The sequence below is a fragment of the Babylonia areolata genome, chromosome 14, assembly GCF_041734735.1.
Source record: "Babylonia areolata isolate BAREFJ2019XMU chromosome 14, ASM4173473v1, whole genome shotgun sequence".
Taxonomy (NCBI): Eukaryota; Metazoa; Mollusca; class Gastropoda; order Neogastropoda; family Buccinidae; genus Babylonia; species Babylonia areolata.
In genome coordinates, this window is record NC_134889.1 from 33,835,344 (window position 1) to 33,850,867 (window position 15,524).

Here is a 15,524-nt window from a genome sequence, read left to right on the forward strand (position 1 = left end):
CGTGATGCAGGGATGCGTTTTCTGGAGGTTGCCATGGGTGGGTGGGTGGTTTCCGATGTTCAGCTGCAGGAGTGTTTTCTGGCACGTGTTTCCGTGTGTGTGGGGGGGGTGGGGGGGGGGAGTGCGGGTGGAGGGGAGTATTGATGAGGAGGCGGGGAGTGAGGGGCGTAATGTAACGCGCTTTGAGCAGTATGTATTTTGGTTACATTTGTTTGTGTGTGTGTGTGTGTGGTTGTTGTTGTTGTTGTGCTGTTGTTTTAATTTATTTATTTACTTTTGTTTATGTTTAGTTATTTATTATTTTTTATTTAGTTATTTTTATTTTTTCAATTATATGTGTGTGTGTGTGTGTGTGTGTGTATGTCTATATGTATGCATGTGTGTGTGTGTATATATATATATATATATATATATATATACGTGTGTGTGTGTGTGTGTGTGTGTGTGTGTGAGTATGCATATGTTGTTGTTGTTGTTTTTGTTGTTGTTTTTTTTCACTTATTATTTTACTTTCTTGTTCATATGTCCCTAACACTAACAGTCTCTTCCACCCCCTTCCCTCACTCCTGCCCTCTCACCCCCTGCCCACCTTCCCCCACCCTTCCCTTTCAGAACCCTTTCTTTCCCTCATACATTCACACTGACAGTTCTACTCACCCTGCTTGCTTGCTTTTTTTTTTTTTTCCTGTGACTTCTCATCACTTTCCTTTCCTGAACTTTACTCTCTCTCCCTCTCTGTCTGTATCTTTCTGTCTGTCACTCACTCATTTCATTTGCCTGAAGAAGAGCTTGTGGCACGATACGTCGCCTCTTTTATCCCAAGTAAGTCGACTTTTACTAAGATTTTTTTAGTCAACCTCCCACTTCCATTTTCATGGTTTGCGGGACCAAAAACAGAAAGTGCAAGATGGCGGCACGTTAGTTTAGTGACTGAATCCGCATCAAAAATGAGAAAAATAACGTTCAAAATAGAGTCGAAAACCACTGAAAATGGGTTACAGCATCTACTGATGGTAATATCGTTTCATCCATGCTAAAAAAAAAAATAAATAAATAAAAAGTCGCCAGAAAAATAGGTCCTTGAATTTAGGACACTACAATAGGACTTTACTGATAATCAGTCAAATCGATTTTCATTATTGTCACAATTGATCACAGCACAGAAACCATGTTGTCATTCAAAGGGCCACGGTTCCTGCAGGAAAGCCATCAATGTTATCCAGCACTTTGCTTTCTAGAACACACCACCAAGAATAGAACATTTGACATCATAGCTTTGACATCATATCGTATGACGTAAAGTAGAATAGAATAGAATAGAATAGATTTTATTGTCATGAAACCGTAAGGTTTATAAGACACAAGTGCAATGGTAAATGAATGAACGAATGAAAAAAAAAACACACAATTTATCAATCAGTTAATGCGGTAAATTGCAGCAGCATTCATACACAAATTTTCCTAATCTTGTTTGTATATATTCATCATCTGTTAGCATCACCTGACTGGGAATATGTCCTGTGTTATTCGAATTTTGAATATCCTTTAAAAATTGTTGCCTTAAGGTTTTATATTTAATACAATGATCAAGAAGATGGATTTCGTCTTCCAGGATGTTACACTTGTTGCACAATCTGTCTTCTTGTGGAATATTTAAGTATCTACCTTTCTCAATCTTTAGGTCATGCGCGCTTATTCTGAGTTTCGTTAAAGCTTGTCTGTGTTTTGTATCTGATATATTTAAAAGATAGGTTTCAGTTTTGTACTCTGCTACAATCGTATTGTAAAATTTTAGCTTGAATGTTTTTTTCTCTTTTCTCTTTCCAGTATTTGATATATTCATTTTCTAATTTTTTTATACACGACGTATTTCAGTCTTTGTACGCTGAATGTGAATTGATTTTTCCAAATGTGATCAAGGCCTATAATTTCGAGTATCTTTTTAACAAAAATCAACCATGGGGAAGTTGTACTTTCTTGTTGGTACATGGACTTATATATTTTGTTAATGAGGGAAGTTTCTGGTAATTGAATAATGTGAATCCAATATGTAATAATTTGGCACATTATCTTTAAACTTATTGGGAATCTGCCCAGTTCACCTAATACAGGAAGCACCATAGCTTTTTTGTGTACTCCAAGTAATTGCTTACAGAATTTAATGTGTAATTTTTCATGTGGAAACTTATTCGATAAGCAGTCGTCAAAAAGATGTGCTAAATCGAAAGAATCATCCGGTTTGACTTGGTAAGGTAACCATACCTCCGCCCCATAAATCGATATTGGCGTTATCAAAGTATCATATAGTTTAGATATGGTACCTGGATTGTGTGTGTATATGTGTGTGTGTGTGTGTGTGTGTGTGTGTGTGTGTACACACTACTAACCACCTATGTAGCATATCTAAAGAAAGTCTGGTTTTGTTGATTATGTGATCTCTTCAAAAAGGATCAGAAAATGTTTAGTTAATCCGTTTCTTCGCCATAAATCGATATTGGCGTTATCAAAGTATCATATAGTTTAGATATGGCACCTGGATTGATGTGTGTGTGTGTGTGTGTGTGTGTGTGTGTACACTACTAACCACCTATGTAGCATAAAAAAAAAAATTATCTAAAGAAAGTCTGGTTTTGTTGATTATGTGATCTCTTCAAAAAGGATCAGAAAATGTTTAGTTAATCCGTTTCTTCGCCATTTCAGTTTTCTGAATTCGACGGCGAGTCTCTTCGAGTTGGCTGATGTGAGTCGGGGCGTCCCAGCGTGGAACAGACAGACCTCAATTGTTGCTGTTGTTTTTCATCTGGCTGTTGTGTTGCTTCACCCCGTCACGGCCACGTTTCTCCCGCACGATGCCTTGCACCTGTGACGTAAATTGATGAAATGACGTCATGGCAGAAAATTCCAGAAAAAAAAAGACGCAAGTGGGGTTGGGGTGTGGGGATTTCTGTGCTTTGGGCATGATAAGGAGGGGGTCATGAAGGACATGAGAAGAGAGAGAGAGGAGAAAAACAAACCGTGGTGTGGAAATTCGTCGGTTTGGGTGTAAGAATGGTGGGAGGGGGTGGGGGGAAGGGCTTAAGATGGCAAACAGGTGGGGGTGAGAATTAGAGTGACGATGTCCGATAACTGGAAACACGAAGAAAAGTCTGTCACTCCAGATCGCTTCTGTTCTATTTTTGTTTTGTTTTTATTTTTCTCCGACTAAACCCGAAGTTGAGTTGATCTTTTGATACGGTTCACCAACGATAATGCATATAGTTTAGCTGCCCCTTCCCATTCTCACCCCACACTCTCTTTCTCTTAATGTACTTTGTAAGCACTTGTCATCACAGGGGCAGCTGGCCCAAGTAAAAGTAATTATGTGACCTCTCTCTCTCTCTCTCTCTCACACACACACACACACACACACCTCTTTCCCTCCCCCTCCCCCCTCTCTCTACCCCCCTCTCTTTCTCACTCCCTTCTCTGTCTCTCACCTCTCTCCCTCCCCATCTCTCTACCCCCCTCTCTCTCTCTCTGTCTCTCTCCCTCTCCCCCTCTTTCTAACCCCCCCTCCCTCTCTCTCCGCCTCTCTCTACCCCCGTCTCTTTCTCTCTCACCCCCTTCTCTCTTTGTAAGCATTGCTACATTTTAATAGTGAAATGTTTTCTGTTCCATATTGTCCTGAAAAATGTGACAACATTGTCGTGTGATGTGTGTTCACTGCATCCGCTTCCGGAGGGGCCACGGCCTTATTTCTTTCTTCCTTTTTTTTTTGTTTTTTGTTGTTGTTTTTGTTTCCCCCCACCCACTTTTTTTTCATGTTCAAAATATAACCACGGCCTTTCTTAAATAAAAATGTTCGTTCGTTCGTTCGTTCGTTCTCTCCCCCCCCCCCCCCCTCTCTCTCTCTCTCTCTCTCTGTCTCTCTCTCTCCCTCTCTCTCTCTCCCCCCTCTCTCTCTCCCCCTCGCTCTCTCTCCCTCCCTCTCTCTCTCCCTCCCCCTCTCTCTCTCCCTCTCTCTCTCTCCCCCCTCTCTCTCTCTTCCCCCCTCTCTCTCTCTCTGTCACTCTCTCTTCCTCTCTCCCCTCTCTCTCTCTCCCTCTCTCTCTCTCCCTTTTTCTCTCTCTCTTTCTCTCTCACTCTCTCTCTCACTCTCCCTCCCCCTCTCTCTCTATCTCTCTCTCTCCCTCCCTCTCTCTCTCTCACTACTCTCTCCCTCTCTCTCCCTCCCTCTCTCTCTCTCCCTTCCTCTCTCTCTCACTCTCCCTCCCTCTCTCTCTCCCTCCCTCTCTCTCCCTCCCTCTCTCTCTCTCCCTCTCTCTCTCTCCCTCTTCCCCTCTCTCTCACTCTCCCTCCCTCTCTCCCTCTCCCTCCCTCTCTCTCCCTCTCTCTCCCTCCCTCCCTCTCTCTCCCTCTTTCTCTCCCTCTCCCCCCTCTCTCTCTCCCTCCCTCTCTCTCTCTCCCTCTCTCTCTCTCCCTCTCTCTCCCTCTCTCTCTGTGACCCTCTCTCTCTCTCCCCCTCCCTCTCTCTCTCTCTCTCCCTCTCTCTCACCCATTTCAGGAAGACAGCGGTGTTGGGGTCCTCGGAAAGCAGCACGTCCAGGTGGCAGCTGCGCACGTGACCCTCCGCGAGGGACACCTGGCTCTCCCTCAGGGCGTCCACGTCCAGAGCAGCCATGGCGCGAGCCACCCCGGACTCTGAGCGCCGCTCCAGGAGGTTCTGCACGGTCTCCCAGTTCTGCCCATTGACACTGAGTTAGTTCCCTTCTGTCCTCTTGTCTTCTGAGCGGAAGGCCACGGGTGTTCGGAGGCCACCGCGCATGGATGTTGTTGTTGTTTGTTTTTGTTGTTTGTTGTTGTTGGGTGGTGGTTTGGTGTGTGTGTGTCTGTGTGTGTGTGTGTGTGTCTGTGTGTGTGTGTGTGTGTGTGTGTGTGTGTGTGTGCGTGCGTGCGTGTGTGTGTGTGTGAGAGAGAGAGAGAGTGAGTTGTTTGGTGCGTCTGAAGAACCTAATCATTATAGTTCTCGAAACTAGACGTTTTTTGTGTGTGTTGTCTGTTCGCCAGTGTTGATGTATTGTTGTATTTGGCAGTGCAGATTTAAATACGAATAGAATGCGGTTTGCTCACTCTGTGCATACTGACCTATACACAGCAAAACATGTCACACAATAGCACACCATATCACGGAACACCACAATACATCAAACTACAAGAGACCACACCACACATACAACGCCACACTACATCACACCATTCAACACCACCTTAACCAAGCCACATCATACCACACCACACCATATACCACACCACACTCAAAACACACAGCACCACCACACTGTTCCACTCTATACCACACCACACCACACCACCAAAGTACACCACACCACATTACCACAACACATAACACCACCCTATATCACACCACACCACGCTACACCAGACACAACATCACACACCAGTATCACACCAGACCACACCATACCATGCTGTACCACGCCACACCTCACACACTACACCACACAAAACCACACCACATGATATCACACTGCTCCCACCAAACCACACCACACCGCACCTTAATATACCACACCACACAAGGCTACCACAATACCACAGCACGCCACACCACCCAGTATCACACAACACCGCACCACACCAGGCACCACACACTACGTTACACACCCCATATCACACCAAACCGGTACCACAAACCGCACCAAGCTACACTACACCACACAATACTATACCACATCACACCAAACCGTACCATTCCATACAATACCGCACCACACCATACTACACCACACCAAAGCGAGCTATACCACACTACACCATACAATACTATACCACATCACACCAAACCGTACCATTCCATACAATACCGCACCACACCATACTACACCACACCAAAGCGAGCCATACCGCACCAAACCAAACAATACTATACCACATCACACCAGATCATACCATCCCATACGATGCCACACCATACCACACCATACCACACCACACCACACCAAAGCGTGCCTTAACACACAACACCAAACAATTCTCTGCCACATCATACCAAACCATACCATTCCATGCGATACCACACCACATCACACCACACCAAGCCACACCATACTAAACCACACCAAACCGTGCCATACCACACTACACCATACCTCATCACACCATACTAAACCACACCAAACCGTGCCATACCACACTACACCACACCACACCACACCACACCATACTAAACCACACCAAACCATGCCATAACACACTACACCACACCACACCACACCATACTAAACCACACCAAACCGTGCCATAGCACACTACACCACACCACACCACACCATACTAAACCACACCAAACCATGCCAGAACACACTACACCATACCTCACCACACCATACTAAACCACACCAAACCATGCCATAACACACTACACCACACCACACCACACCATACTAAACCACACCAAACCGTGCCATAGCACACTACACCACACCACACCACACCATACTAAACCACACCAAACCATGCCAGAACACACTACACCATACCTCACCACACCATACTAAACCACACCAAACCGTGCCATACCACACTACACCATACCTCACCACACCATACTAAACCACACCAAACCATGCCATACCACACTACACCACACCACACCACACCATACTAAACCACACCAAACCATGCCATAACACACTACAACAAATAATACTGTACCACGCCAAACCATGCCAGAACACACTACAACAAATAATACTGTTCCACACTGCATCACTCTACCCGGAACACCAAATACTACATCACATCACACCAAAGCATACCATTCGATACCGCACCACGCCACGCCATTCCACGCCACGCTACGCCACGCCACGCCAAACCACACCACACCACACTACACAGCACCATCACACCACATCATCACGCTACACCACCACAAAACCACACCACATCACACTACACCACACACTTACATCACACCATCACACTACACCACCCACTTACATCACACCATCACACTACACCACACACTTACATCACACCACCACACTACACCACACACTTACATCACACCACCACACACTTACATCACACCATTACACTACACCTTACAATTACATCACACCACCACACTACACCACACCACCACACTACACCACACACTTACATCACACCATCACACTACACCACACACTTACATCACACCACCACACACTTACATCACACCATTACACTACACCTTACAATTACATCACACCACCACACTACACCACACACTTACATCACACCACCACACTACACCACACACTTACACCACACCACCACACTACACCACACACTTACATCACACCATCACACCATCACACTACACCACACTATCACACTACACCACACACTTACACCACACCATCACACTACACCACACACTTACATCACACCATCACACTACACCACACACTTACATCACACCATCACACTACACCACACACTTACACCACACCATCACACTACACCACACACTTACATCACACCACCACACTACACCACACACTTACATCACACCATCACACTACACCCACACACTTACACCACACCACCACACTACACCACACACTTACATCACACCATCACACTACACCACACACTTACATCACACCATCACACTACACCACACACTTACATCATACCATCACACTACACCACACACTTACATCACACCATCACACTACACCACACCATCACACTACACCACACCATCACACTACACCACACACTTACATCACACCATCACACTACACCACACACTTACATCACACCACCACACTACACCACACACTTACATCACACCATCACACTACACCACACACTTACATCACACCATCACACTACACCACACACTTACATCACACCACCACACTACACCACACTACACCACACACTTACACCACACCATCACACTACACCACACACTTACATCACACCACCACACTACACCACACACTTACATCACACCATCACACTACACCACACACTTACACCACACCATCACACTACACCACACACTTACATCACACCATCACACTACACCACACACTTACATCATACCATCACACTACACCACACACTTACATCACACCATCACACTACACCACACACTTACATCACACCACCACACTACACCACACACTTACATCACACCATCACACTACACCACACACTTACATCACACCATCACACTACACCACACACTTACATCACACTATCACACTACACCACACACTTACATCACACCATCACACTACACCACACACTTACATCACACCATCACACTACACCACACACTTACATCACACCATCACACTACACCACACACTTACATCACACCATCACACTACACCACACACTTACATCACACTATCACACTACACCACACACTTACACCACACCATCACACTACACCACACACTTACATCACACCACCACACACTTACATCACACCATCACACTACACCACACACTTACATCACACCATCACACTACACCACACACTTACATCACACTACACCACACACTTACACCACACCATCACACTACACCACACACTTACATCACACTACACCACACACTTACATCACACCACCACACTACACCACACACTTACATCACACTACACCACACACTTACATCACACCACCACACTACACCACACACTTACATCACACCATCACACTACACCACCACAACAACACACACATACCGCATCAAAGCGGGCGGGATTATCCACACACGCTACACCACATCTGCATTGACCAACAACTACAGTTTTCAGTTTCAGGTTCTCGAGGAGGCGTCACTGCGTTCGGACGAACCCGTATACGCTACACCACATCAGTTTGGAAGATGCCTGACCAGCAGCATAGCGCAACGCGCTTAGTCAGGCCTTGAGTGCATGCATATACATGTTTCTGCCTATCAGAGGGGACTTCTACTTCAGAATTTTGCCATAGGACAATCGCTTTTGTTGCCGTGGGTTCTTTTTCAGTGCGCCAAATGCGTGCCGAACACATGACCTCGGTTTATCGTCTCATCCGAATGACCAGACGCTCAGTTTGATTTTCCAGTCAAACTTGGGAGAAAATGCCAGAGCGGGATTTGAACCCACACACCCTCACGGACTCTCTATGTTGGCAGCCGAGCGTCTTAACCCCTCTGCCACCTCCCTCCCTCAGGAACGACAGCACCACACACCAGGTCCTCACCCACAGGTCCGCCTCCTTCTCCCCCAGCAGAATGAAAGTCGCCATGAGGACAGACTGCACGGTGGGGTGGGGCTCCTTTCCCCTGGGACCGGCGATCTTGTTCAGGTCCTTGGTCTTCATGCTGCCCACCTTGTCCGTCAGCTGTTTCATCTCCTGCTCACACGGTCAGAGGACAGGAAGCAGAAGGAATGTGACTGAAGTAAAAAGGAAACTTGTGATAATCTGCTGGTCACCCAAAGAACAGAGACAGTAAACAGAAGGAATGTGCATGAAGTAAAAAATAAAGAAATAAAATAAAATAAAATAATAATAATAACAATAGTAATTAAAAAGGGAACTGAAATAATCTGCTGTTCACACAAAGAAGACACCAAACAGAAGGACTGTGGCTAAAATATTATTTAAAAAAAACAATAAAAAACAGATAACAGAAAATGAATGAATTTTCTGCTCACACAAAGAAGAAACGAAACAGAAGGAATGTGGTTGAAGTAAAATGGAACATGTGATAATCTTCTGGTCACACATGGAAGGCGCGAAACAGAAGGAATGTGGTTGAAGTAAAACGGAACATGTGATAATCTTCTGGTCACACATGGAAGGCCCGAAACAGAAGGAATGTGGTTGAAGTAAAATGGAACATGTGATAATCTTCTGGTCACACATGGAAGGCCCGAAACAGAAGGAATGTGGTTGAAGTAAAATGGAACATGTGATAATCTTCTGGTCACACATGGAAGGCGCGAAACAGAAGGAATGTGGCAGAAGTAAAATGGAACATGTGATAATCTGCTGGTCGCACATAGAAGACAGAAAACAAAGAATGTGGCTAAAGTAAAATGAAACATGTGATAATTTGCTAGTCGCACAAAGATGAAACGAAGCAGAAGGAATGTGGGCTGTTTCGGGCCTTTCATGTGTGACCAGCAGATTATCACATGTTCCATTTTACTTCAACCACATTCCTTCTGTTTCGGGCCTTCCATGTGTGACCAGCAGATTATCACATGTTCCATTTTACTCCAACCACATTCCTTCTGTTTCGAGGAGGGAGAAAATATTGGCGACTGTGCCGGGATTCGAACCAGTGCGCTCAGATTCCTCTCGCTTCCAAGGCGGACGCGTTACCTCTTTGCCATCACTTTACCTTTCTCCCTCCTAAACAAAGAGACAAAGAAAGAAAGAAAGGAAGGAAGGAAGGAAGGAAGGAACAAACAGAACGAACCTTCAGATGCTCCAGAAGCTCCTTAGCCTTGGTGCACATGTACAGACCCTTGACACGATTGCTCACACACGACGTTTCCACAGTGGCCAGCACAGCTGTGACAGCCTCCAACGATCGTTTGACGAACGCCTCGCCCAAGTCTGTCACATCACACCACACCACATCACACTACACCACACCACACCACACCACATCACACCACACCAGACCACATCACATCACATCACACTACACCACATCACATCACACACTACACCACGCCACACCACGCAACGCCACACCACACCATACCACGCCACACCACGCCACGCTACACCACACCACGCCACACCACACCACACCACGCCATACCATATCACGCCACGCCACACCACACCACGCCATACCATACCACGCCACGCCACGCCACGCCACACCACACCACACCACACCACACCACGCCATACCACACCACACCACACCACGCCACACCACACCACGCCATACCACGCCACGCCACGCCACGCCACGCCACGCCACGCCATACCACACCACGCCACACCACGCCACGCCATACCACACCACGCCACGCCACACCACGCCACGCCATACCACACCACGCCGCGCCACGCCACGCCATACCACGCCACGCCATACCACACCACACCACACCACGCCACACCACACCACGCCATACCACACCACACCACACCACACCACGCCATACCACGCCACGCCATACCACACCACGCCACACCACACCACGCCACGCCATACCACACCACGCCACGCCATACCACACCACACCACACAACACCACGCCACACCACGCTATACCACACCACACCACACCACGCCACGCCACGCCACGCCACGCCACGATCCTCCCGTCAGGCAGTCCACCAACTGGTCAAGAGAGCCTACCCAGCACTCAGCCTGTCGCTCTCTCTCTCTCACTCCTTCACTCTTTCACTCACTCACTCATTATCTCTCATTATCTCACTTTCAGACACTCTCTCACTCGCTCTCGCTCTCTTTGCTCACTCTCTTACTTGCTTTCTCAGTCACTCGCTCTTACTCACTCACTCAGGCACACACTCACCCACTCACTCACTTAGGCACACACACTCACTCAGGCACACACTCACCCACTCACTCACCCACCCACTCACGCACTCATTCACTCACTCAGGCACACACTCACTCACTCACTCAGGCACACACTCATACACTCACTCACTCAGGCACACACTCACCCACTCACTCACCCACTCACTCACGCACTCAAGCAATGAGCCAGCCAAGCAAGCGAACAGTTCCTAAATCATTCGGTCACTCACTCACTCAACCAGCCAGGCAACCAGTCCGTCAGACAGTTACTCACACTCACTATTCAGTCCATCCATCCATCTATCCACCCACCCACAAACCCATCCTCCCCCCCTCCCTCTCAACCATCCTGCCTACCTACCCATCCATCTAATCCATTCGCATATCCATTAATCCACTCACCTTCCCACCCATCAATCCACATCTATCGATCCACCAACCAGCTCATCAGTACACCAACCAACCCACCCATCCATTCACCCCTCCTACCACCCGTCAATCCACCCGCCATCAATCCATCCACCCCTCCACCCACCCATCCATTCACCCCTCCTACCACCCGTCAATCCACCCGCCATCAATCCATCCACCCATCCACCCACCTATCCATTCACCCCTCCTACCACCCGTCAATCCACCCACCATCAATCCATCCACCCACCCATCCATTCACCCCTCCTACCACCCGTCAATCCACCCGCCATCAATCCATCCACCCATCCACCCACCCATCCATTCACCCCTCCAACGACCCGTTAATCCATCCACCCATCCACCCACCCATCCATTCACCCCTCCAACGACCCGTCAATCCACCCACCATCAATCCATCCACCCACCCATCCATTCACCCCTCCTACCACCCGTCAATCCACCCGCCATCAATCCATCCACCCATCCACCCACCCATCCATTCACCCCTCCAACGACCCGTCAATCCACCCGCCATCAGTCCATCCACCCATCCACCCACCCATCCATTCACCCCTCCAACGACCCGTTAATCCATCCACCCATCCACCCACCCATCCATTCACCCCTCCAACGACCCGTCAATCCACCCACCATCAATCCATCCACCCACCCATCCATTCACCCCTCCTACCACCCGTCAATCCACCCGCCATCAATCCATCCACCCATCCACCCACCCATCCATTCACCCCTCCAACGACCCGTCAATCCACCCGCCATCAGTCCATCCACCCATCCACCCACCCATCCATTCACCCCTCCAACGACCCGTTAATCCATCCACCCATCCACCCACCCATCCATTCACCCCTCCAACGACCCGTCAATCCACCCGCCATCAGTCCATCCACTCACCCATCCATTCACCCCTCCTACCACCCGTCAATCCACCCACCATCAATCCATCCACCCATCCACCCACCTATCCATTCACCCCTCCAACGACCCGTCAATCCACCCACCATCAATCCATCCACCCATCCACCCACCTATCCATTCACCCCTCCAACGACCCGTCAATCCACCCGCCATCAATCCATCCACCCATCCACCCACCCATCCCAGCAACCAATCCACCCCATCCATCGTACCCCACCACCCATCATCAAAATCACCCATTCATTAACCCCTCCGCCTACACAACTACCTACCGAGCAATACACCCATCCACCCAACAATACACCCACCCATCGAATCTGTCAGCCACCCATTCACCCAACCATCCATCCCTCGCCCACCATCCATCATCAAAAATCACCCATCTATTAACCCCAACCACCCACGCACCCATCCATTCACCCACATATCCATCCATCCACCTATCCACCCACCCAAACACCCATTTACCCACCCACCCAAACACCCATTTACCCACCCACCCATTCATCCACCCACCCACCCACCCATTCACCCATCCACCCTTCCACCTATTTATCCATCCATTCACACATCCACCCCTCTTCCCACCCATTCACCAACCCACCCACCAATATACTCACCCACCCACCCACCACCCATTCACTCATCCACCCATCCACCCTTCCACCCATTCACCAATCCATCCACCCCTCCACCCACCCACCCATCCACCCACCCTTTTCATACACCGACACCAGCGTGTCCTCCGCTCTCTGCACGTTGGTGTTGACGGTCAGCTTGACCTGGTAGGCGCCGCGCAGGGCCTTCTCCAGCCTGTCTCTGTTGTCCTCGGACTTGAGGGCGATCAGCAGCTGCAGGGCGGCCTTGGCCTGCCTCACTGTGTCCTGGGTGTCCTCCCCGAACATCATGTACTTCTCGTAGTCCTGCAGCGCCTTGTCCAAGCTGTTGATGTCGGTGGCGTTCATCGCCTGGTGGGGAGTGGTGAAGGCATTGTGAAAGGATGGAGCGTGTTGTGGGTGAGCAATGTTGTTGGTGTGTATGTTGAGAGAGGGTGGGAACGGGGTCGTGAGTTATATGGCTGGTACGTATGACGACACTCCGTGAGTGATTTGGCTGGTACATATGACGCTTGCTGTGGGTAATTTGCAGCTTTCTATGAGTAATTTGGCTGGTATGTATGGCACTGTCAGTTAGTAATTTGGCTGGTATGTATGACGCTTTTTGTAAGTAATTTGCAGCTTTCCGTGAGTAATTTGGCTGGTATGTATCGCGCTTACCGTGAGTAATTTGGCTGGCATGTTTGGCACTTTCCGTGAGTAATTAATTTGGCTGGCATGGATGGCACTTTCAGTGAGTAATTTGGCTGGTATGCATGCACTGTCAGTGAGTTATTTGACTGGTATGTATAACGCTTTCCGTGAGTAATTTGGCTGGTATGTATCGCGCTTACCGTGAGTAATTTGACTGGCATGTATGACGCTTTTTGCAAGTAATTTGCAGCTTTCCGTGAGTAATTTGGCTGGAATGTATGACACTTTCAGTGAGTAATTTGGTTGGTATGTGTGACACTTTCAGTGAGTAATCTGGCTTGCTTGTAAGATGTTTTCTGTGAGTATTTTGGCTGTTATGTATGAAGCTTTCCGTGATTGATTTGGCTACTATGTATGACTCTTTCTGTGAGCAATTTGGCTGATATGTATAACGCCTCCCGTGAGTAATTTGGCTGGCATGTGGCACTTTCAGTGAGTGATTTGGCTGGTTTGTTTCACGCTTTCCGTGAGATATTTGGCTTGCATGTATGACACTTTCAGTTAGTGGTTTGGCTTGTATATGTTACGCTTTCCGTGGGTAATTCGGCTGGTATGTATGACGCTTTCCGTAAGTTATTTGGCTGGCATGCATGGCTCTTTCAGTCAGTGATTTGGCTGGTAAGTGTGACACCTTCAGTGAGTAATTTGGCTGATATGTAAAACCTTTTCCGTGAGTGATTTGGTTGGTATAGATAACGATTTCGGTGAGCAATTTAGCTGGCATGTAAGAGGCTTTCAGTGAGTAATTTGGCTGGTATGCATGAAGATTTCGATGAGCAGTTTGGATGGTATATATGAAGCTCAAAGATTACAAAAAAGATTTCAGTAAGTAATTTGGCTGGTATGGATGAAGACTTTGGTGAGAAATTTGGTTTAAATGTATGAAACTCAAACATCAAATAAAGATTTCAGTGAGCGATTTGGCTGGTATGCATGAAGTTCAAGCATTGTGTGTGTGTGTGTGTGTGTGTGTGTGTGTGTGTGTGTGTGTGTGTGTGTGTGTTCGTGTGGTTAATGCACATATCACAAAATTATGCTGGTGTGAATTCCTACCACAAAATGAATGTCACTGTTCATTCCAGCTGGCCTTACCAACAATGAAAAACACAACGACAGCTGCAGACAGACAGACAGACAGACAGACAGACACCCATCACCGACCTGCATCAGGTCTCTCATCTTCGCGATCCTAATCTTGTTCATCTCCTTCATGAAGTTCATGACCTTGGAACGGGTCATGGGGTCAAGCTGGTCACGCATGTTGGTGTACACGGTGAAGAAGCGACTGAT

At 47.8% G+C, this 15,524-nt stretch overlaps 1 protein-coding gene across 2 annotated transcripts in view; it reads right to left on the reverse strand.

The window, feature by feature from the left end:
* Positions 1-1,057: 1,057 nt before the first annotated feature.
* Positions 1,058-15,524, reverse strand: part of LOC143290002 (uncharacterized) — a 31,788-nt gene continuing 17,321 nt past the window's right edge. The window contains exons 10-16 of one of the 2 annotated variants that reach the window (XR_013056309.1): positions 15,396-15,524; positions 13,640-13,892; positions 10,483-10,622; positions 9,258-9,410; positions 4,535-4,720; positions 2,534-2,860; positions 1,058-2,321 (exon numbers count right to left, since the gene is read on the reverse strand). The exon at positions 15,396-15,524 is cut by the window's right edge and continues 39 nt beyond it. Coding sequence is in view for 1 of the 2 variants with exons in the window: in XM_076599305.1 (XP_076455420.1) it covers positions 2,777-2,860; positions 4,535-4,720; positions 9,258-9,410; positions 10,483-10,622; positions 13,640-13,892; positions 15,396-15,524 (945 nt within the window). In the remaining variant the exon portion in view is untranslated. Of the gene's footprint in view, positions 2,861-4,534; positions 4,721-9,257; positions 9,411-10,482; positions 10,623-13,639; positions 13,893-15,395 lie in introns of both variants that reach the window. The other variant, XM_076599305.1, reaches the window with a different exon arrangement.